We start from the raw sequence: 25,853 nt of genomic DNA on the forward strand, positions 1-25,853 counted from the left end.
AAACGGGACTTTCATGCTATTGCAAGATTCCCAAACATAATTGGAGCCATAGACTGCACCCACATCGCCATAAAAGCACCATCAACCAACGAATTTAATTATGTAAATAGAAAAGGGTTTCATTCTGTTAACGTGCAAATAATTTGTGATGCAAATTTGTTGTTATTAAACGTCGTTGCGCGGTGGCCTGGAGGAACACACGACTCGTTCATTCTGCAGAATAGCTCTGTGGGTGTGCGTTTCCAAGAAGGCGCTGTTGAGGATGGCTGGCTCATTGGTGAATTTAAGGCTACAACATGTTTAAAATGCTATTGTAGGGCTATGTACAATTACTTAAAACTATTTCATCATTAGGTGATCAAGGTTACCCGCTAAAGCCATGGCTAATGACCCCCCTAACCAACCCGAGGACCGAGCAGGAACAGGCGTACAACCGTGCCCATGCGCGCTCAAGGAGCACAGTTGAGCGCGCAGTAGGCCTGCTGAAAGGACGATGGCTGTGTCTGTCAAGCATGGGAGGGACACTGCAGTATCAGCCAGAAAAAGCGTGCAAAATCATCATGGCTTGCAGTGTGCTACACAACTAGGCCATCAGACAGGGCATCCCTCTGCAGGAACCCCCAAGACCAGACGGCCCTATGCCCGATGCAGTGCCCCTGCCACCTCTTAATGCCGCTGGCATTCAGACAAGACAGAGGATCATACAAACATTTTAAGTAAGTCTGGCCTTTGCTCGAGTGCAGAAACATTACAGCGATTTCGTTTTGTGTTTTGCAGCTTCTTGGAAACAAATAACTGAAATCACATTAGTCAGCGGTTTATCGTTTATTAGCAATTGTATTTGCGCAAGAGGCAATCTTTTTCAGAGACTCGTTGATTTGAATCAATACATTCGTTATGTTTCTCAGTTGATCCTTTAGGTCATTAATGGATTTTGTTGTTTCCTCTTGATTTTGTAGCACCGCCTCACTCAGCACTCTTGGCGCACGGCGCATGGAAGGGGCAATGGATGGGCCCAGCTCCTCAGGCACAACGGGTGTCGCTATTAAGGACAAACATGTTCACATTAATTTAATTGAGTTTATCCTATGAATGATTTCATTAAAAAAAAGTTTACAAATTGAAATAAAATGTATGCAAACACAATATCCTATTCCAGTTGGTTTGTTTTACCTTCACTTTGGGTGTTAGATGGCCCGGTTTGTTCTGTCTCAAGAGCATCAGTGTCACCGTCCTTAGTAATCCCGGACAGAGCTGTGTCTCCGATGATGCAGGCTATGCGGTTGTCCAATGGGGAAAGTTCCGTTGTTGTCTGTCCTCCTCCAGTTGCGGACATTTCTCGTCTGTGTGCTGTGACACGTTTTTTAGCCAATACTTTAATGTCAAACCATTTTTTTTTTTTTTTTCTGGGACAGTTCTCTCCTCAGACCCAACGGAATTAACTGCATTGGTGACATTCTCCCATGCAGCATTTTTTTTTTATTTGTAATTCCTCCTGCAGTGAATGAACTAAACAATATCTGTTGTTTGGATTCAACTTCGTTTACAAGTATCTCTAATTCTGTGTTTGTGAAGTTCCTCTTCTTTGCTCTCTTTGCCATTATTGCGGTGAGGAAAAAACACAATCACGTAATTTTTAAAGGGAAGTGTTGTCACCATATATGGTTAATTGGAGGCGTTTCCGAATGCTAATGACCATGAACGTGAACGAGCATGGTACTTATGCACATGTGGTATTTATCAACAATGATTGCTTACTCATGTGCGTAAGAACTGCGTGCGCGCGTTTGATAAATGTGGATTTTCTTGTACTTAGGCACATTCTAAATTTCATTCGTAAGACAAAATACAGAACCTTTTCTACGCACTGTTGATAAATGAGGGCCCTGGTATTGCCATTGTAGTAAATCTCAGGAACAAAACTTTTAGCCAATGCCACGATGATCCCACAACATGTGTTCTGTTTATCTTCCGCATGCGAGCACATGTACACAGACGTACATCTGTCTTGAGTATAATGCAGCAGCCATATATTGTATAAAATAATCCAGAAAAAAGCACAAATACGGCTGAGATGCCAAATTCAGTGGCTGAAATTAGCTGCTGAGGCTCACGGACAGCAGCGGCAATCCACCTGTCACTCAAGTGACCACTCCCTTAATTATGCAGAACTTTAAGGCTTAATATAATTTAAACAGATGAGTTCTAAAAAAATTCACCCCCCTCAGAGTTGTCATGAAGGGCAAAATTAGCAGTATAGACGAAAACCACAATTTGAACCAGACTCCCACGCCGGAGACCCAGGTTCGAGGCCCGCACAGAGCGGGGCGAGTAGGACCTGGGTGAGGGGGGTTACATTGGTGCCGTGACCAGGATGGGAGTGAGGTTTAGGGGCGTGAGTGTAACGGAGGCCAGCTAGTAGTTGCTGTGCGAGTAAACCTCACTCCTCTAATCTCAAGAGACGCTCTAGCGACTGACGCTAGAGGTTGCAGCCTTTAGCCTCCTCGTTAGAGCATCCGACTCCCACGACAGAGACCCGGGTTCGAGAGCGGGGCGAGTAGGACCTGGGTGAGGGGTTACACATATATAGCAATATATACGCATATATTGCTCGTCACTACAGCAACAGAAGACTCTTTAAGCTGCCATGAGTGGGGGCGGGGCTAATTTGCATATTCATTGATCCATGAATTTGAAATTAGGCAAGAGTGTAGAGTTACATTCAAGCTATTTTGAAGTCATGAAGATTTTTTTCCAGTGGAAAAAATATTTAAATATGTCATTTTGGTGATCAAAGATGAGTTTTAAGTGATAAAATAATTGACTAGGGGGACTTTAAAACAGCTTGTTCAGTGGAAAATTACTGTTAATGCTGTTGTATTTTAAGAAATGCTTCTGAAACTAACAAAGGAAGTGAGGCAATGGTGCAAATGTGTTTGTCTTGACAGCTTGGACTTCAATAGGGCATCTGATAAGTTTTAGACCTCTCTCTTTTTTTCAGTTTTTATGATCCTAATATAGTAACGTGTTATGATTGGTTTGGGGTAACAAGGAACAATAAGAGGCATATATAAGACAACCGCTCTGGGTGAGGGTGTTCTTCTCTCTAGAACTGTGTAGAAATCTTCTTTAAACAACCTTCTTACAAGAATAAAATTAACAAAGACATTTCCTGAGTGTTTGTTTCATTACATTCTCACCACTGAAGGAATAAAGAACTTTTCCACAACAATGAATAAGTCACTATGAAATTAAAATCAACCATTCTTATTTTTGATGTAATATTGCATCAATGCACATCACATTTAAAATCCATGTGCACCCATAATCTTTAATTTAAATACCTTTCCCTCCCTCTTGCAATGACTTCTCTTCTCTGATGACGTGTTTACTGGTGTAACCTGTCAATCACATGACATCACAGCAATAGGCGAGTTTCACTTGAATATACATCACAAAAGGGAAGAAAGACTTTCACAACTTCTGTTTCATGTCAACTTTAAGAGTCTGATGTCACGTTTTTGTTTTCACACATTGACCACAAGTTTGTTTGTCACTGGCTTTAAAAAGAAGACGAGTGCTGACTACATCTACAACAAACAATGAACAAGATCATTTAATGTTTGAAGGTTAAAGAGCAGAAATGTCTGATGGTATTTATGAAGATGTGATCAGGACTGAGTCTGAGGGAATGAACACAGACAGAATGGAGATGATAGTGGAAATCTATGAGAGTGCAGAATGTGTGAGAGATCATGACTTCAGGACAGAGACAAACACACACCAACCACTTCAGCGTACAGGTAATCACATTCATTACTTTGATCAAATCATCAGAGTCTGCACATGTTCAGTCATCTAATGTCAGACCTGTGCTGTTCAGAAGTGATCGTGTGAAGATCAGAAGAAGCTACAGTGTGTTTGGTTCAGCTTTGTGTTCTTCTGATGCTGTTGTACGATTTAATAACTAACCATTTGTATATGATTTTGGAGAGAGAAAAAAAACTGACTAAAATGTTTACTCAGTCTGTGTGTTTCAGTTAGGATGGTCAGTCCGTTTCGTCTGATGCCTAATTGTACGAGACCTGACACTGACTTTCCTGAGACTTGAAAGCCTTGCAGTCTGAGGCATGATGCGGTTTTGTCCAATGACTGAAGTCTGAGGATGTCCTAAAATGTACACCGTACCTGAGTCCTTTATAACAATGTTCATGAGAATGCTGCTCTATCTTTGTGTTGGTGCAGAAACAAAGAAACCACAGGCTTGACTTTACAGGCATAGTGCTGTTAGTTACAATCGTTCTGTGGCAAATAAATGAAGATGTTTTGAAGATTTCACAGGAACTTGAGGAAATAGCTTAACACTCTGAGGTCTGAGGGTATCGCCGGCGTGACCACCGCGTTTTTTTTCTAACCAGTGTGAAAGAGACTCAAAATACTCCGTCAATGTTGCACATACAATTAAGAGTTATACACCATTTTAATCTGTGGAATATCTTCTTTTATTTGTATACACTCAGAGTAAAAACAAAATGTTGTGCTTTTTGCAAAATAAAGAAAACTAACATGATGCGTGATCTCTCGTCTCCCTCTGAACGAAGTCCAATCTGATAGTTCTCTGAAAATTAACTGTAACTTAGTGAATACTAATCACAAAAAATGAGACTTCTGTCTAAAAAAACGTTGAAATGTCAGGTTTTAAATCGTGTAAGTCAAATCGAAAACAAATATTCTCTGTTTATGTAATCTGTATGAAAAGAGAGCCATGTCAGATGCCGGTGATTCAGCTCATTATCTGCTAATGCAGCCACGCCCACGGAGCCAGCGCTATTCAGAGGCAAATTCAGAGGCAATGCATGCATTCATCGTCTCAATCGTGTATTTATTGTCTTGAAAAGTGTTTATCTGGATGTTAAAGCCATGGTTAGTGAGCTCTAGAAGACATGCCGTTAGTTTCTGGTTCTTCTTCTTCTTTATATGGATTTGTGGACTAAAGGTGTACAGAGCGCCCTCCGGCTGCAAGTATGAATTGAAAACAGTATCCAGCGTTCATAGTGAAGACAATAAATATTGAATAAATATTACTCCTCTGTATAGAAAATTGACAAACATATGAGAATCCATCAATATTTCTCCAAATGCGCATGCTTTTAAGCTAAAAGCCTATATGAAATGCCATAGAGGTAACATAATTGTTCAGACACTTTTCATCACAGAAATTTTAAAGAATATAATAGAATACCATTATTTTAAATTGTAATAATATTTCACAGTATTGCAGTTTTTTCTGTATGTTTGATTTACACCATGATGAGCTGAGACATGATTTTTTCACAGCCTACCTGACTGAAAGAGCTCATTATTTATGCAGCTCATTAGAGCTCTTTATGCAATTCTTTTGTCTTCTCAGGTGAGAATCACCCATTATACATGAGGATTCACACCTCCACGCATACTGTGTTTCTTGACCAAAGATGTTTTAGAAAATTTAAATCTCTCTATTGTTTTATATGAATGAGTAGGCAGCATAATTTTTACCTCATTTTGAAGCAAAAACTCTAGTCTACAACCTCCAATACCCAGAAGTCTTGTGAACACAAATTTAATATATATATTTTTGGCTTTATTTCAGTGACTTAAGTTTTTAGTTCTTTCAATAACCACGCATAAACGTTATTCCTTCAAAAATACAAACATGTACATACATGTTACTCACATATTATTGTAGCCTAGTTTGTGCTGAATACAGTGTAATGCCACTTTTTCCATTAATATGTTTATGAACAACTGAAAAAAGCACAAATGTCAGGGCATGTCAAACCTTCTCCTGGGCCCCGAAAAACCTCAGACCCCTGAGGGTTAAAAGAACAAAAAAGCACTATTGAAAGCATCTTAAAAAAAACATCATAGTAAAACGTGTGTCATGTGCTGATTTTAATCACATTAAAAAGACAACATTTTCTCATCAATTTTGATTTTACTGGTGTAAGTAAAGTGACAAAGTGACTTTTCTCTCATGTATAACTGTACTGTGCTAATTTGAACCCGGCTGCTACATCTAACCACAATATCACAATAGTGCCCTTTAGGAAGAGCTTTTTATTATGCAAATATATTGGTATTAACAGACAGGATGTCACATGTTCTTGTACTGTGATATACTTTGCCACATATTGGCCTCAACTACTAAAAGTAGAGTCTCAAATAGCAGAGGACTACAGAGTAGAAACATATATAGCTTCAGCATGTGAACAAAAATGTCTCAGCCTGTTCATGGCAATATAAACACTGAACCAAGAGAAACCATACAGGTACACATACAACACAAACATACAATTAGTTTTGAGAAAACATTTATCTTGATATCTGTCATTTTCAGGAAGTGTTTGTGTGAAGATCAGAAGCTCCAGAGCAGCTGCAGTGTGTTTGGTGCTGCTGTGTGTTCTTCTGCTGACTGCAGTCATAGTGCTGTGTGTCACGTTCACTCTAGAGAGTCGACAGTTAATATCCAAGAATGAAAACCTGACCAATGAGAGAGACCAGCTAAAATTGGAGAAAAATGATCTTCAGATGAGTCTTGGTAAACTGGGTGAGTTTCTTTTGTCATTTTAGTAGTTTCTACAGAGCAGGAATATAATCTGGTTAGTATTCATAGGTGTTTGAATGTCAAGTGTAATTCTAGTGCACATATTCACAGCATGGAAAGAGTCTATAGTACAAAATAAAATTGTTAAAGGTGCCCTAGAATGCTTTTTTACAAGATGTAATATAAGTCTAAGGTGTCTCCTGAATGTGTCTGTGAAGTTTCAGCTCAAAATACCCCATAGATTTTTTTTTTATTCAGTTTTTTAACTGCCTATTTTGGGGCATCATTATAAATGCGCCGATTCAGCACGCATCCCCTTTAAATGCTCGCGCTCCCAACTCAGCTCACAACTCTATAATACATTGCACAAACAAAGTTCACACAGCTAATATAACCCTCAAAATGGATCTTAACAAAGTGTTCATCATGCAACATGTTTAATCGCGTAAGTATGGTATTTATTTGGATGTTTACATTTGATTCTGAATGAGTTTGATAGTGCTCCGTGGCTAAAGCTAACATTACACACTGTTGGAGAGATTTATAAAGAATGAAGTTGTGTTTATGAATTATACAGACTGCAAGTGTTTAATAATGAAAATAATGACAGTCTTGTCTCCGTAAATACAGTAAGAAATGATGGTAACTTTAACCACATTTAACAGTACATTAGCAACATGCTAACGAAACATTTAGAAAGACAATTTACAAATAGCACTAAAAATATCATGTTATCATGGATCATGTCAGTTATTATCGCTCCATCTGCCATTTTTCGCTGTTGTCCTTGTTTGCTTACCTGCATAAAGTCTGTTGATTTGGCTGTGCTGCTCCAGATGTTAATACTGGCTGCCCTTGTCTAATGCCTCGATCATGGGCTGGCATATGCAAATATTGGGGGCGTACATATTAATGATCCCGACTGTTGCATCACAGTCGGTGTTATGTTGAGTTATATTCGTCTGTTCTTCAGAGGTCTTTTGCACAAATCACATTTACATAAGAAGGAGGAAACAATGGTGTTTGAGACTCACTGTATGTCATTTCCATGTACAGAACTCTAATTATTTAACTATGCCGAGGTAAATTCAATTTTCAGTTCTAGGGCACCTTTACCACTTTATTTCAATTGTCCACTTTACACATTCTACTGAATACAAGTGTGACAGAGTGATCTGTCCCTGTTGGTTAGTGCAGCACACACACACACACAGCCCAACTTAAGCAGAGTTTAACGTTGCACGATTTTAGCCCCGATTTTGGCTCGCCGACAGGTCTTGAGAAATCGCCAACAAATGCCCGAAATCACAGTCAAATCAGTGCTCGTTCACGCGAGTGACAATCACGCAGTGTGAATGCGCAAAGACGCGATATGAGAGAATCGCCGACGAGTCGCCGACGCCCGTGAGATATTTGGCATGCTAAATATCTGGACCTGTCGGCGATTCAAAATCATGCTGTGTGAAAAGTGTTCTGACTGAAAACTACATCGGCGATGACCGACAGCCAATAAGAGAGCAAGATACAGAGAAGCGGGGAGTTCGGGGAGGAGTTATAGACCACAATATCAGCGTCTCCCCAACCATTTCCTCCTCCATATTCTTCTTTTCTTTTTCTTGTTTTTGATGCAAATCAGCGCACAGGCAATGCGTATTGCAAGCTTCTTGCAGGCTACCGTTTTTAATAATAATCCCAGTCTCACGTGAGAACTCCGGTCTTGCACGAGTGATATCGCGTTGTTTCCTTGTCACATCTCACGTGTGTTTGGTTGTGAAACATAGTTTGCGTGCCAGACAGAGTTGTTGGCGATTCTTCCTATTGTAAAGTCATGCAGTGAAACCTTCTGTCGCCGATACATCGTGCAGTGTGAACACAGCAGCGACTGAATGCTGGCCAAGATAGTCATGCAGTGTGAAAAGAACAGTGAACCGAACAGTCTTTACCTCATCCTCCGTTCCCTGCTGAGGCGATGTGGGTGCACACGCACGCCATTAGCACGCTGGTCTTCTTCATACACACAAACATATCCACTCCATTTCCATCCCCGTCAGAATCCCCGCATACATGCATACATACCTGGGTTGTCTTTCGTTTCTGTTTCTATGTTTTGTCATGTTATCGTGTATATATACACATACCTGTGTTCTGTGTTTGTCAGTGTCTGTGTTGCCGGTCTTTTGCGTTGCTTCGCCACCATCAGTTGGAGTAAATAATAATTGGCCTGGATAAATAGTGCCGGGACTGCTGTGTGTGGACGAGTCGGCACGAAGCAACCGAAGTCGGCTTGTCCATTGTCTCGTTAATAAGGGGGGATAATGGAAATGTGGCATTATTATTATGTGTTTATTGTGTTTATTATGTGTTTATTATTATGTATTATTTATATCTACATTTGTATTTGTTATTTTGACTAGATTTTGTTTCTATAAATATTTTGTTATTTTATGTGTATATATTTATGTGGTGTTGTGAAAATGTATATACTCACCTGAATACTTACCCACTCATGTTTGTGATGGTTTTAACAAAAGGGGCGGGGCTTGGACTATAAAGAGGAGCCCCAAAGAAGTAAGTGTGGTCAGTTAACCTGGCGAGCGAGCAAGTGTGGTGCCGTAAGCGATTTAATTGTCATTGAAGTAGTTTGTGTGTATATTTATATATATGTATATAATTTTCTCTTTGATTTTTGTTTGTTACTTTTGTATATAGCTTTGGTTGTTTGTCTACTGCAGACCTGCAAACTCCTCAGAGTAAAAAAGGTGACAGTGTCGTGGGGGGTGGGGGGTGCCCCAAGCTTGATTTTTTTTGTGATTTTAATATGCAAATTACACATTTCTGAGCGCGACTTAAAGATAATGACACATTTAATGTTTTTAAAATGATTTTATTTACAACATTGAAACGCAAGGTAGTGTTGTGACGCATGACACAAATAAAAAATAAAAGACTGACAGACATGAAAAACATTTTTTTTTTTTTGTCTCTTAGCTTGGATGAGTGTTTCACAAGCTCTCTTGCACCTGGCTGCATGTTGCTTTCTGGCCAGCGCCTCCTCTTCTGCCTTGGCTCTTCTTGCTGCGGCAGCACTTGAGGATGGCTGGCAGTCAAACTCCCTCCTTCGTTCTATCTCCTTTAGGGTTGCCTGCTTCCTCAGAGCTTTGTCCTTGGTTCCGGCCGACATGATGTTGTGGCACATCCTTTGGTCCACTGGCCCATACTTCAGGTCTTCTCTTTTAAACATCTGCAATGCTGTCTGCTTCCGGGTCAGCAAAGCGTGTTTCACAGTTTGGATGGCACTCAGAGTGGAAATGTTCATGCTGCCACTTCTCAAGTCAATGATTTCAGACATAAGACTGAATGAAGACTCCACTAGTGGCCCATGGAACACAGACAACGCTGCCTTTACTGCCATGCTGAGACCTGGGTACCTTCCTGTTTCAAAGACAGCTGACAGCATCATCTCCTTCTCTGAAAGTTGGCAGACTCTGGTCTACGCTATACTGGAGAACCTAGGATAAGATAAGCATTTAATTATCCCACCAGGGACATTTAACCTCCACAGCAGTAAAATGCAGGGTTAAAAAATAAACAGCAACAATATCAAAAGCATCCACACAAGACTCACAAACAAGCATTACATACTAACATTAGGGAAGTGCATTATCCAGCTAACCTCTTGTTGAACATCCACATCAGCAGGGAGAAACTGGTTTAACATCTCTGCAAGCTGTCTCAGCAGACGTCCAGTCTTGGAGTGCCCCCTTGCAATAGGGTCAACAGCAGACAGGCACTGCAGGGTCATGCTCTCCAGTGGCAGCTTGCTCTGCAGGTATTCCCCACATGCAATGTATCCTTGGAGTACTTGGTCCAGGAAGGGCTTCAGCAGCTGTAAAAATATTGAAAACACACTCATATAGTTGTGCTCCTTTATCATTGGCAATAAAATGGCTTTGGTCCAAAAGTTAGGCAACTAATTTTAAACCAACGATTCGTTCGCGAGCGGACATCACATCGCTACTATTGAGGTAAATTTTAACAATCTAAGTGGCTAAACGCATCTCGTTGTCATGTAAGGGCCCTGTACATGTTAAACAGACATTTTAATTGCATTTTGTGTCTGTTAAGAGGCACAAAGACACTCTTTAGGTTTATGCCCCCATAACTGCCGTTTTAGCTGAATGGGAGCTCTGGGCATTAACTGTAACAGCTCCGCGTTGCAAGCACCGATCCGGTTCGTTTTTTTTTCTATAGACAGTACTCACAAAGGTAAAACGATCAAGATTAACTTAAAAATTCCCCGGAGTTGTCCTTTAATGTTACACTTACTCTCACATCAGCTATTGTGTAAAGTCACATTTAACTTTTTACTTACATCATGAATGACACCTTCGCACTCATGCGGACGCACAACAACTTAATATTCAGGGTAACGTTAGCTAAGAATTCGAGTAGTAGCCGTAACGTTACTCAGGGCAGAGCACCCGGCTAACGATAAGCCTAGCTAACGTCATAGGTATGATGACAATACAATATGCAAAAGCAGTAGCTGACGTTAATTGAATCAAGCAAACAAATAGCTGTTATTTTTGCTCCAAAAAGCTTGACTTACCTTGAATTTAACTGTCAATAAGCTTCTTTGCATCAGACTCGCGTGTAGCCATTCAATGACGATCTCTCAGTTGGCGCTGTGTGCTTCAAGATTCTGACGCAAGTGCTAAGATTCCGATTGGCCAAGAGAAAAGTGCTAAGATTCCGATTGGCCCAGAGAAATATCAATTATAAGAATTATCCAATAATGTTTTGCAATTCTAGCCCGCATGGCATGCAGATGAAGGGCAGCGCGCACCCACCCCCCATAAATGACCCAAATGACCAAGAAAAAGGTGATTGTCACCTAAAAGTGATTGCCATATTTTATTTTTTATTTTTTTTTTTCGGGCAAACCCAGTTTCGCCTGACAGCGGGCCTGCGAAGACCTGTTGTCCCACAATAAGTAACTTTGCAACTACATGTAAACTAACTCTCATTAGACTATCAGTAGACCGTCTGCTTCATACCAACACTTTATTTTGGTGTTCCCCAACAGATATTTTACAGACTATAAGTAACTTTACAATTACATGTCAGTTTATTCTCCTAATCCAGACCCTAACCCTACACTAACAGTCTACTGATACTCTAATGAGAGTTCACTGACTACAGTTATTATAGTTAGTCAATGTCTAAAGTGAACCATCAAAATAAAGTGAACCATAAATTCAAGTATAAAACCTATTTACAATGTAAAATGTAAAGAACATACAAATGTTTCCTATGGTGTTCATTTTAGGACATTCTCACACCTCAGTCATACAACGAAAAGGCGTCATGCCTCAGACTAAAAGGCTTCGGTCATCGGACAAAACGGCATCGCACCTCAGACTGAGAGGCTTCAGGAATCAGGAAAAATGACGTCAGGTGTCAGGTCTCATATAATTAGGCATCGGACAAAACGGACTCAGACAAAAAGTCATCAGTTTTGTTTTTTGTTTTTTTGGCTATGTTTTTGTATAACTTTCTATTGGCTTTTATCCCATCATAATGCAATCCTTCAGTTATCTTTTTCTTTCTCCCCCCTTTTTATATTTCTATACAGGTTCTATACAGAAAAGAACATGGCGACTTTCACATTGGTCAGCACTCTGCAGAAAAATAGCAATTATCTGAATTAAAATGTAATCGACAGTAGGTGGCGCTGGAACAGCAGAAATAAAGCCGTTTCCCTGGTTACCTCTGTACACAAAGCAGTTGTGGTTTTAACAACGCAGTTTAATAGTTCTAAAGATTTTTTACTTTGCTTATGAAAATGAATCATAGTTTTACTACAAAAAAAACATGGTTATTGTAGTTAACCATGGTAACCATAAATAGTTTATGGTAGGATTTGTAGTAAAACTATTGTTATACAAATAGTATCAATATAAGAAAAAAATCATGGTTACCCCACTTTTACTATAATAAAACCATGGTTCATTTTCAGAAGTGTTCACGATAGTTTGCAATGCAAGAAATGTGTTATTTATCTAACTTTTTATACAAACAAATAAAACTAGCGAATAATACAAATTTACAAAATAATTGACTATGTTTTATACAACTTGGTGTAACATTTAACAGTTAGAAAACTGCGTACATGTGATGTCACTTTGAGGCAGGGCAATTTGCTTCCTTAAGTCCTTTTTGTCTGATGCCTTTTTTTCTGAGGCCGTTTTGTCTGAGTTCGTTTCATCTGATGCCTTTTGGTCTGAGGCTGTTTTGTCCGATGCCTAATTGTACGAGACCTGACACCTGGCGTCGTTTTTCCTGAGACTGAGGTGCGATGCCGTTTTGTCCGATCACTGAAGCCTTTTAGTCTGAGGCATGACGCCTTTTCGTTGTATGACTGAGATGCGAGAATGTCCTAAAATGGACACCGTAGTTTCCTCTTTTTAGGATAATTATAATTATAACAATTTCATGAAATCCCTAGATGTGGAGTGTAGGTACAATCCCTGTGAATACTATTGAGATTGTGTTCATAACTGACACTTGTTCAGCCTGTTCACACTGCAAGCGTCACAAAGCGACAGGATCCCATTCATTTTAATGGAGTGCTGGCGACTTCCTGCTACAAAAGCGACAGTGACCGTTGGCGACAGAATGTAGGCGTGTCAAGCGACGGGAGACACGCGACAAAAGTTCAGATATTTCAACTTAATGCAAATCACTCGTGAATTCCAGTAATAAAGTGAAAATGGAAATTAAATGAAAAGTGTTGATTGTGGCATTTAATATAGATCTGCTCATGTTGCGTTATAGAGTGTTGTGCCCTATAACCAATCACACACGATTGTGTTGAGAACTAATATAAACAGGTTTTCTATTTACAACGTATTTTTGAGCAATGTAGCCAATTACAAACTTACTTGAGGATTTCTTGAACGCATGAGTTTTTGTCCAGTGCTGAGATCTGCACACTCAAATCTTCTCATAGAAAATTAAAATTGAACTTTTTTTTTTAAAAAAAAAGTATAGTTATTATGTAGGCCAAATAAGATATTCATTGTTCAGACAGCTTAATCTATTAGCTGAACTTTGTGAGATCGCAATGAATAAAGATTAGTGACAGTTTAGTGGTTATAAAGGGAGCACTTTTATGCACGCTTTATAGTATGGAAGCTCATTTCCGTCACTTAATAAAAAATTAAAAACAGTAACTGTGACTTTATGTCAGAACTTTTTTTCTTACAATTGCTTGTTATAAAGTCAGAATTGTGATATATAAACTCAATTCTGCGATATAGTCATTATGACTTTTGTTTTTTGTGAGGAAAAAAGTCAGAATTGCAAGATAAAAAGTCATAATTACTGTTTTTTAGTGATGGGACGGTTGATACCGGGGCTCTGATGCTCCGACGCAGTTTTCAAAGCACTATTGTATCACACACTGTACCGAAGCTTGTATCAAAATGACAATACTACGTGATCGATGACGTTTGAAGCTTCGAACATCATACAGTATCGGAAAATCGAGACAGCTGGTTTGAAAAAAATGGCGCTTCACCTGATGCATAAAAGGAAAATGCATTTATGTTTTATTGCTGTGGTTTCAGAGACCCCGAACAGAACATAAGGGTTAAAAAGCTCACCCAAAATATATTTTTTTAACTACTCACGTCAGTTATGATCACATAATTGTATATTTTATATTATTGATCAATACCTGAATCCGTTGACCAGGTTACACTTGACACGAGTGGTCTCACTGTCACAAATTAATTTAGATGAGATTAGATGAGAGACAGAACTGTATTGATCCAAGACAAGAGTGATGTCGCTAATGTGCACTGTGTTAAAAGCTTCGAGTAATGAACCTCGGTTTCCCATCACTACTGTTTTTAATTTTTTATTTAGTGGTGGAAACGGGCTTCCATAGGCCTAATTCATTCAGAATTTCAAGATCACTGTTACATGTGCACTCTGTTTCTGGACTTGTGTTGTACCATTTCCCACCACTACTTTGTTTCCATAGCTACTGATCACCTTCAATATCACCACCAGCTGTGTTCAATCACCCACCTCGTTTGTCTGTGTATATAAGCCCTGTGTTTTCAGTCCAGTGTTGTCTGGTATTGTTCATGTATTGTGTGGTTGTCTCACTGTTGAACCTGTCTGTGGATTACCTGCTGTGTGGATTTATTAAAGAGGGTTATACTTCTATCTTCATTGTCATGCGTGCTTGCTTACAACCAGCTATTGTAACAGATCACATTTTTTTATATTTATGTTATGTGTATAGGTTGCTGATAGGTGTCATGTAACTATTTCATGACATTGATTCTATGTTCTATTCTATTGATTCACATCTAGCTTTACCTTAGAGTCACTCTCCACATATGACTGCTGCAGTTCATATTACAGTTTCCCCTGCATTGTGTTGATTATTAGGGACAAGAAAATTGATTATTTGTCAAATTCGGATGACGTTTTAGTATGAGTGAGTTTAATTAGTTGATAGACCGATCGTTAATCTAGTTAATGATTTATTGCACTGCAGGCACAACACACAACAGCAGAATGCTACTTTTAATGCTACTTTTAATTATTTTAAACCTAATTTCTAGTCAAATTAGAATGATTTCTTAGTTTTATAGATCATTTGTGATCGCACTTTCTATAGATATGGCCAGATGTGCAGTTTACCAATGATATTAGTGCGACAGCACTAGAAACGCCCACAAGTGACTTCACAGTACAGAGACGAGCGACGTGCAGCGAAAAAGTCACTGGCGGTGTGAACGGGGCTTTAGGGTTAAGTGACTTATTTTAAAAGAGAGAGTTACTACCCACTAACACTAAAGCTCACAGATGAATGAGACAAGATAAAAAGACTGAAAAAGGTGCTAATAGTTAAACTGTTTGTGTTTACAGATGGATGGATTTACTTTCAATCCAGTCTTTACTTCATTTCCACTGAGAAGAAGAACTGGGCTGAGAGCAGAAGATACTGTACAGAGAGAGGAGCAGATCTGATCATCATAAACAACAGAGAGGAACACGTGAGTGAAAGAGTGTGTGTGTGTGTGTGTGTGTGTGTGTGTGTGTGAACGTGTGTTTAGCTTCTACCCGTAAATGATTAAATGTATCTGTGTTTTTATTCTTAGGGATTTGCCAGTAACAGTTCTGATGGTTTCTGGATTGGTCTGACTGACAGTGATGTGGAGGGCAGATGGAAATGGGTTGATGGCACCAACATGACCTCTGGGTGAGAAATCACTGAATTAAACTGATTATTCTCTAATAAATGATCATATCTCACAGTCAGTATCATATCACACAGGAAGCAGCACTGAACATCTAATGCTGATCTGTTCTTTCAGGATCTGGGAGTCTGGACAGCCTAATTGTTACAGTGGTAATGAAGACTGTGTTTTTACTTATCCAACAGGATGGCACGATAATCCATGTAATGATGCATTTAGATGGATCTGTGAGAAGAATATATTTAAATGACACATTTCAATAAATATGTGAGCAGAATGCATTATGAACACACAAGCAACTCATAATAATGTAATAAAGCAAAATGTAATAACTTCACATTATGTAACAAGTATTACATTTTTAATAACTTAAAACATAAAAGACTGTTAGTCATCTACAAAAAATAAAAGCATATCTACAGAGAATCATATCACTAAAATTATAGTTTTGTAGAAAATTATTTTTTTTATGACAATCATTTACATTTTTATTTCTCAAAAATGATTACAAATGTATAATTACATAGTAAGAAAGCAGAAGCATTATTTTATTAATTTAGTGCATAAAACTTAAACCCCCAGTTTCACAGACAAGGCTTAAGTTAGTCTCAGATGTTTGATCAGTTTTAACTGAAAGTAACTTGTACTGACAGAATCTTAAAATAATATTTCAGTGTCATTGTTTTGTCTCAAGATTCACACCAGTAATGTGTTTTTCTAGTGAACGTTTATAAAAGCTACTTAAATGCCTTAATTAAACTAAAGCTTAATCCTGGTTTAGACTAAACCCTGTCTGTGAAACCAAAATGTGTTTCTGGGTCAAATCAACTCAAAACAATGGAGATTTATGAAATATTTATGAAATTGTTGAGTTCACAATGTAGCCTCATATGTCGACTTTTTTTTTTTAATGTAATAGTTTGATTACTCTTTATTTTTACAGTGAAATTATACATTTAAGTTCTGAGTAATATCAATAACATGTACTTACTATATGATTAGGAATATAGTTTGGTTTAGGGTTAGTTTCATGTATAATATAATTATGCAGAATTTACTGTTACAGTACTGTAAATTAAGTATTACCACTAGTTTTACATTAAACTATTATTACATTTGTGCTGAAATGTATTAATATCAAATTTATTACCTTATGAACTGTCATTACATTAAAAGTTGCTATAGTGTGTTCATAATATAATAAATTTCTCCTACAAAAACCTGACATTATGTGAAAAGCTTTAAAACTGAATTATCACAACTTTTATGTATTCATATATGTCAAATCAAATCAATGAAATCAAAATTCATCATTGATATCAGAAATCAGATATAAAAGTGTGTATGACTTTAATCTTTGCTACAATGTGTGATTTGACAGGAATTTCATGTGATTAGTTACTATTTCACCCCTACATCTTCAGAGTATTTCCCATGTAATTTAGTTATGTCTACATGGCCACAAATTACAGTATTTTTCATCCTTCCAGAAACATCAGTTTTGGACACAATAGACACAATAATTGATGAATTTACACAAAATTAACCCATTCAAAGGTGTACATTTACTTGAATCTCAATACTGTGTGTTGTTTCCTGCAGAGAGATTGGGACGATTTGAAGGGCTCTGGTCAGTCAGGGGGTCCATTCAATGTATTTTGTATTAAAGCAAGAGTTCAGAACTGTCAATTTGATTTATGAGCTCCAACAACACCTGATGAACGTGTTTTGAGACTGTTACATACTGCTACGATGCTGAGTGAAGATCCAAACGGAGCTTGTATTAGAGGGACAATCCTGTAGGATTAAGGATTATGGGGAATGGAGTGATATTGTGGTAATAGTCCAGGTTGGAGTGCCCTCTGGTGGTAATCTCACTAGTGATCGTGACGGAGAAGCACTCAGGACTGCACATGCGCATTGCTTGGTCTTGCCTGGAAAAGAAGCTTTTTTGTAACACTATTTGAGCATAAAAAAACCCAACATTTGAGTCATTTCTTGGCTAATTTTATTGCTGATTTTGCCCAAAATATTTGCCCCGGAGCCATTGCAAATATGGCCACTGAGTGAACAGACTTTCCTTGAAAGGGACTTTGACTATACGCAGATGTTACTGTATGCTAACTATACAGTGAACATTGACTTGTATTTCAAACTTGCTGTTAGATCTCATCAAAATAACAAAAAGATTTGCTCAACATGGACCAAAATAAGGCAGATCAAATAACATTAATGAATTATTCAACAGAAATCATGTCTCTCAGAACAGTAAATGCATCAGTAAGGCCAGTGACTTCATAGACATTGTTCTCCTCTTCTCCACATTTAGGACTCTGGCTAGAAGTTTCCCGCCATCGCAGCACACATACTTTACATCCCACAAGGCTCTGGGAACAGAGTGCATACATTGTGTTGGTCCAACAACACCTGATGAACATGTCTATCATTGTTTGTCGGCGTCTGTCTGTGGTGTGAATTGGTCTTTAGGCGCGTCACTATCCAGACAGTCCATTTTCGGCTCAGATCAGAGCATGTGTGGAACAACACTTTACTGAACTGAACCAAACACTTTATTTACAGAAAGACGGTGCACTCAATGTCAAGAAACCAGCAAAAATACTCTAGAAACCAGATCGAAAACCCTCAAGACTATCTTCCAATTAAAGGAATATTCTGGGGTCAAAACTAGTTTAGCTCAAATTCAATTGACAGAATTTGTAGCATAATTAAAAAAAATATATATATAATAATAATTATATATATATATATATATATATATATATATATATATATATAAAACTTACATAAATATATATTATATACTTTGTACTTCAGACTTTACATATAAAACACTGAGTGATTCTGTGATAATAAATGCATTTAAATGTACACAATCTGTATTGTTAAAAAATATTTTCAGTTACTCTTGAAGTTCCTTAATGCATAAATACTTGAAACATTTCCACAGAACAGTTCCTATTGCATAAATACAACCAATAAACACAAACACAGATGAGGAACAAAACACAGTTCACTCCAGAGGAGAAACTAGTACTAGTTTGTTGGCATCTTGAAGACACTAAAACTGGAAGTGTAAATGAGATATATAGAGAGGAGTACAACCTGAAAAAATGCACCGAAAAGATGGACAAACCACTAATATCTATGAAAATGATGATGATGTTATAAAAGGTAAAATTGGAAAAGAGATCACAGACTCAAACTGTGCTTATTTAACTTATTCACCAGGATGGAATGATTATCCATGTAATAGAACATTTAGATTGATCTGTGAGAAGTCTATTTTTAAATGACATTTCAATAAATATGTGAGCAGAATGCATTTGTTACGTATTGTCTGTTTGTGACCTAGTTTTCCCCATTCAGTTAATTAGTCATGCCCATAACCTGTGTCCTGTTAATCACCTTGTTAAGGTCTGTTGTTTGCTTCTTGTATTTAAACCCTGTGTTCACCCTCATTCCTCGTCCGTTCTCGTCCTTGTATAGTGTGTGTAACCCTTACGTGTTATCATTAAAGCCTGCATTCATCTCATCTTCTTCGTTTGCCTGGTGTTTGATACCTATTGTGACAGAAGAACGGACCAATACCGAAATGGACTTACCGGCTATCCAGCTGTTATACTTAGACCAGGAGCAGCAGTCCCTCGAGACCCACAGCCAAAGATTTTTAGATCTGGTGTGCCTTACCAACTTCCGGGACGAAACGCTGAGTGTTTTTTTCTACACAGGCCTCAACGCTAAAATAAGGGCTCGTCTGCCCGGTGTGGGTCCTCGGGGGTATTTCGCCGAGTACGTGGAGTGGGTGCTGGTGAACTGTGATTCTCCATTCACCATCGACATCGCTGAAGAAGTCACCAGCCCGCTCCTCATCCAGAGTTCAGCCTGCCTTCACCTAGCAACACGGACAACAAGCCAGAGCCCACCGCAGATGGAGGTAATCAACCTGCCGCGAGGAACGAGCCGGAGCGGAGACAAATGGGGCCGAGCTTTCCATCGCCTCTGAACTGGAGTCCTGAAGGCGGACGTCTGATCAGGTGTGTGAGTCGGCAACAATGTGAACCGGCAACAATGTGAGCCATTGTGGGAGTCCTCGTGGAGTTCGAGGGGATGGAGTGGAGCCCCGCCCACATTCCCAACACAGAGGGTGAGCAAGCGCTGGACAGTTTGTTTGTTTTTTTACGAGGACTGTATTGTAGAGGAGGATTCCCTGTGTCTCCTTTCCCCCGCTGGTTCCGTCCAGCCCAGAACTGTCCGTCTCCCTGCTGGTTCCACTCAGCCTAGTACTGTCCGTTTCCCCGCTGGTTCGTCCAGCTCTGTGTCTCCTGAGTTCCCTCCCAGCCTCCCTCCCCCACCTCCTCTCCTGCTGCCAGCCAGTTCCTCTGCCCAGTCGCCGCTGTCTCATGCTGGCACCTCAGTTTCTCCTCTACCAGCCCTCTGGTGTGTGGATCCACCTCGGGCCAGCCATTCAACAGCGCCGTCTAGATGCCTGGACCCCTTAGCTCTGCCTCTTGCCTCCGACCCAGTCTCTCTACCTCGGCTCGTTGTCAAGACTCCTCCGCCATGGCTCCCTCTCCCCCTCGGCTCCGCCTGGGACCACCAGCCATTCGACTACACTGGGCTCTCTCGAACCTACGGCTACACCTTGGTCGGATGTCACCACACCTTCACCACGGACTTACGAGTTGTCTGCTGGGTGATGTCTCTCCACCCCTACGGCTCCATCTGGCTCCGCCCTCCCTCCGGTTCCGCCTCGGCCCTCTGTCGCTCCGGTTCCACCTCACACCTCTGGCACCCCGCCTCCTCCTTATGGGATCATCGCCACGCCTCCCTGGCGGCCTCCGAAACCTGCGGTGTCATGCCTAGTCATCGGCCATCCATCTGCGCTCAGGACTCCTTCTCCACCAGCTCTGTCTCCATCAGTCATCCCCATGGTTTCGTCAAGGACTATAACACCATGGCACCTCCCTCCCTCGACTCTGCCGTGGAGCACCATCCTGGCTGAACTCTGGAACTTCCATCTACTCATCCTGCTCCTGGTCTTCCCCTGGCTCCTCCCACCCTCCACGCCCCCTTGGACTATGGTTTCTGTTCCCTGGACTCTTTACTTGTGTGTTTTTGTTTTACTTCGCCCTCCTCCAGAACCCCTACCCTCGCCTATCTGGGAGGGGCCAAACTGTTACGTATCGTCTGTTTGTGGCCTAGTTTTCCCCATTCAGTTAATTAGTCATGCCCACCACCTGTGTCCTCTTAATCACCTAGTTAAGTCCCTTGTTTGTCCTGAGCAGTTAAACTGAGCTCTGTTCTTCAGAAAAATCCTTGTAGATTCTTCTGTTTTCAAGCATTTTTTTGCATATTTGAACCCTTTCCAGCAGTGACTGAATGATTTTGAGATCCATCTTTTCACACTGAAGGCAATTGAGGGACTCAAACATTAAAAAAGAAACTATTAAAAAAGGTTCAAACATTCACTGATGCTCCAGAAGGAAACACGATGCTTTAAGAGCAGGGGGTGAAAACTTTTTGAATTTGAAGATCAAGGTAAATTGTACTTAATTTGTCTTCAGGGAAACATGTAAGTATCTTCTGTTGCTTCCAAAGGGCAGTACTAAAAAAAAAAAAAAATTAAACAAAATAAGAACAATTTGGACGTCTTCATCCTGTTCAAAAGTTTTCACCCCCCATCCTGCCTTACTAAATTGGTTTGTTTTGCCTCTTTGTTATTTCCCAACACACACATACAAAAAAAAAAAACAGAAAAGAATGGGTGAGACTGATACGGCGAGATGAAGGTCCTTGTTTAAAAAAAATGTGTGGGAGTGTGTTTGTGTGCAGTATGTGTTTCTAAACTGAGGATGTTTACATCTCATCTCATCTTGAACCTGCTGAAATGTTCCTGTAAATATATTTCCTTTCCAAATGTGCATTTCCCCAGTAACCTGCCACAGTCCAGTGCTTGTTCTAAACATTGTAGAGGAATTTTCATTGCTTATCATGCTTATCACTTGTGTATTATTTAAAACAGCTTGTTCAGTGGAAAATTACTTTTAATGCTGTTGTATTTTAAGAAACGCTTCTGAAACTAACAAAGGAAGTGAGGCAAAGGTGCAAATGTGTGTGTCTGGACAGCTTGGACTTCAGTAGGGCATCTGCTAAGTTTTAGACCCCTCTCTTTTTTCAGTTTTTATGAACCTAATATAGTAACGTGTTATGATTGGTTTGGGGTAACAAGGAACAATAAGAGGTGTATATAAGACAGTCGCTCTGGGTGAGGGTGTTCTTCTCTCTAGAACTGTGTAGAAATCTTCTTTAAACAACCTTCTTACAAGAATAAAATCAACAAAGACATTTCCTGAGTGATTGTTTCATTACATTCTCACCACTGAAGGAATAGAGAAATTTTCCACAACAACGCTGAAATCAAAATCAACAATTCTTATTAGCCCACATCATAACGCACGTCAGACAACATTTGCAACTATAGTTGAAGTCTGTAACTTAGTCTCGGCACACATACTGATTAGGCAAGGCTACGTGTGTTGTGACAAGGCTCACCATTTTATTATTTGCTTACCTTGATTGTCTTTCAAACTTTCACACGTGCCGACTCCGACTCCGAACCTATGCTCCGAACTCTCTCTGAACTTCTCACACGCAACTGACGTATCAGGTGCAAGGTTTTCAACCAATCAACGATCAGAGAATACTGCAGGGAGAACGTTGTAGGGAGATGTAACAGCTGTGGGCCTTAAACTCCTCTCCTGTCATTAATACGCTGTGGTCTAGTCATCAACAGAAAATTAACGGATTGAGAGGGGAGAAAAATGGATTTTGGCGTGACATTTCTTGCGTGTGCGTGAGAGCGTGAGATTGATGCTGAAAGCGTGAGTGTCACGCCAGATGCGTGAGAGTTGGCAACCCTGATGCAGTGATAGAGTCGAGAGCTCGGGAGGGGGCAGAGAGCGCGCAATTTAAAGGGGCCCCAGCATGAATCGGCGCATTTCTAATTATGCCTCAAAATAGGTAGTTAAAAAAATTAATTAGAAAAAAATCTATAGGGTATTTTGAGCTGCAACTTCACAGACACATTCAGGGGACACCTTAGACTTATATTACATCTTGTAAAAAAACGTTCGATGGCACCTTTAAGCCTTGTCACGTGGACAAGAGTAAATCGGTCATTCACTTGTTCGAACTTGCTTGTTTGTCTGGAAAAAAAAGTTTTTTTTTGTGGTGGTGGTGGAAAAATAAATTTGTTCTGAATATTTCTGTTCATTGCAGCTTTGACATATGTAAATCTGCATATTTTTGATTGATTACAACTGCTTTAATTAATGTTATGGGATTGCTTTAAATATTTTTTTGAAAATACAAATAAGAAATGTTGGGGGGAAATTATACTTTAAAAAAGGAAACTAAACCACCAGTAGGTGGCGTCAGGTAACTGTCTTAATGAGTGGGTCATTGATTTGTTCATTCAAACGATTCATTCCAATGGCTGATTCATTCAAGAATGAGGCAGTTGTTTATGAATGGGTCATTTAATCTGACTCAACCGATTCGTTCAAAACGCTGAATCATTCAGTAATGAAAACAAGGCTGAGTGTTTGTTCTAAAATAGAACAAAAACAGTCAATGTTCCTTCTAAAAATGTAAGTGGCTTGATATTAACTAGGCTACTTGTTAACTGAACTGTTGTATGAAATAAGTGTCACGTTTTTAATCGTGATGGTAGCCTATTTAGGAAAACAGCATTCTTGGTTGTGTGTGCTTCTCTCATGTTTCCATTTCTCTTTGAGATGGTGCGCGAGCCTCAACAGCGCAACCTTGTTATTGTCAGTCCATAATACAGCCTATTATTATCCACTATTGATCGACACTAAAACTAAATGTAATAAAATCAGTCATACTCACGTTTTGGTGATTCCCAAGTTGCTGTTGTTGGTTTTTTTTTTTTTTTTTTTTTGGTATTGACGTTTTAATCAGGTCCATGTCCGGTCGGGAAAGTAAAGTTCGAGCTCTGACATGTTAAACCAGCACTAAAATCCTGATTTACAATTGGGACGTTGTCTGACAAAATCACCATATACATAAGACAGACATTTGCAGTGATTTTGGTTATATGTACACGTAAAATGATCACTCAGGTTAGAAGCAATAGTATCTATTTTATTTGTTCTCTGACAGAGTGCACATTCTCAGCTGAATGCACTGCTGGACCAGAGAGGTGCGCCTGCGGCAGGAAAGCAAGACCTTGCGCTCGTGCGGTAGTACCGGGGGTCTCGGAATCAGGTTAATAATTTGCTATATTCGTCACAACGTGCTTTCTTGGAAAAAAGTCACAAAAGGGGCCTGAAAAGGCGCTAAGTTGGCAACACTGATGCAGCCTTCTGTCTCCAGGTCCCAGCCCGCCGCTGTCCAAAACGGCATTACGGCAATTTTGCACCGGCTGAAGGTTCTGTTACCAAACTGGTTCTGTGTGCGTATCATACCAATGTACATTTTGCGACAGCAAATCAAAGTTATTAAATATTTAGACTTTATTCAAAATAAATTGGTAGTATTATTTTTCTTCAAAACTATCTAAAAAATTGAATGCCTGTAGAAATTAATTTTAATGTTTTTTAAGGCCTCAAGGCCTTAATTTTAGGCCTTAACTTTCGCAAAATCCATTTAATGACTTTTAATGCTTTTTAATGTCCCGCGGATACCCTGTCTAAACATTGTAGAGAAATTTTTATCCTTTATTCTCCTGATTTATGAACGTGTCCGATTTGAGAACCGGTGAGCTGATGATACTGATGAAATGAGTGAGCTGATGATACAAGAGAACGAAAAGCACGTTAGTCAAGTTTTGTTGAACATCGGACAGTGTGATAATATGAAACGTACTGGAAATATGTTTATGACTTAATAAATACAAAAAGTTTATTGTGCTTTTCCAAATACACCATAGCAGATTGATAGCATATAATACTGTACATAATACTGTACATAATAAACTACATGCCAACATGAACATAATATTTTGTACACAGATCAAACTAATGTTCAGAAATAGTTCTACAAATTTATTTTTCTATATTAATGTTATTTAAAAAGCAATATAGTGAAAGTTGTGCAATTGTGCTTTTAAGTTAATTTTTTTAAAGATTGGAAACATTTATTTGTTTCATAAATAATCCATGGACAGCTTATTTAATTTCTAAACAAGGTGATATAAAGATAAAAAATTATGTAATCAAACTACAGCGAGAGCAAACAAGCGACTCTTTTGAATCGCTCTCGCGGTTCTCGAATCTCAATCTCGTTCTCGGGTAGAACTGGTTGCAACGGTTTTCGGATCATCAGTACACAACCGAGAACCGCTTCTTTCGGACGTGTCCGATTTGAGAACCGGTGAGCTGATGATACTGCGCATGCGTGATTCAGCGTGTGATCTGAAGCTACCGAACAGTAACATCACAGCACCGGTTAACTAAAACAACTGATGCTATGAGAGGACTCAAATGAGGGGCCAATCTGGCGAAACGTAAGTTTATTCAATTACAAATAAATCGTAATGTAAGAGGATCATGGTTACTGCTCTGATGAAGACAAATTTATTCACTTTATAACTGTAAAACTTTGTTTGCACATCACTGCCTGTATATGTCATGTGTTTGGATGCTTTAGATGCAAAACTAAATTGTAAGAAACGCTTCAGATTATAATGTTTTAGTTGACTGATGTTATGATTACTGACTATATATATTTGAATGTGTTAAGTTTTTTCATCCCGGCCAGCGATAGACAACGTCATCGCGTAAAAGAACCGGTGAACCAGTTTTTTCAACGGGTTTATTGAATCGAACTGTCCGAAAGAACCGGTTCGCGGAAAAGAACCGAACTTCCCATCACTATAAGTCAGCACCATTGCTGAGTATTTTATGTTTGAAACTGCAGTAACCAAAAACCCGCGGCTTGAC

At 39.3% G+C, this 25,853-nt stretch overlaps 1 protein-coding gene across 1 annotated transcript; it reads left to right on the forward strand.

Moving 5' to 3' along the window:
* The first annotated feature begins 3,643 nt into the window (after window positions 1–3,643).
* Window positions 3,644–16,117, forward strand: LOC137025190 (C-type lectin domain family 17, member A-like). Its single transcript, XM_067393218.1, has 7 exons — window positions 3,644–3,803; window positions 6,380–6,589; window positions 9,296–9,345; window positions 10,358–10,415; window positions 15,536–15,663; window positions 15,769–15,869; window positions 15,985–16,117. Exons 1-7 carry the CDS (start codon window positions 3,644–3,646, stop codon window positions 16,115–16,117), a joined length of 840 nt encoding a protein of 279 aa, XP_067249319.1.
* Window positions 16,118–25,853: the final 9,736 nt, after the last annotated feature.

This window comes from Chanodichthys erythropterus, chromosome 8, assembly GCF_024489055.1.
Source record: "Chanodichthys erythropterus isolate Z2021 chromosome 8, ASM2448905v1, whole genome shotgun sequence".
In the NCBI taxonomy this organism is placed as follows: domain Eukaryota; kingdom Metazoa; phylum Chordata; class Actinopteri; order Cypriniformes; family Xenocyprididae; genus Chanodichthys; species Chanodichthys erythropterus.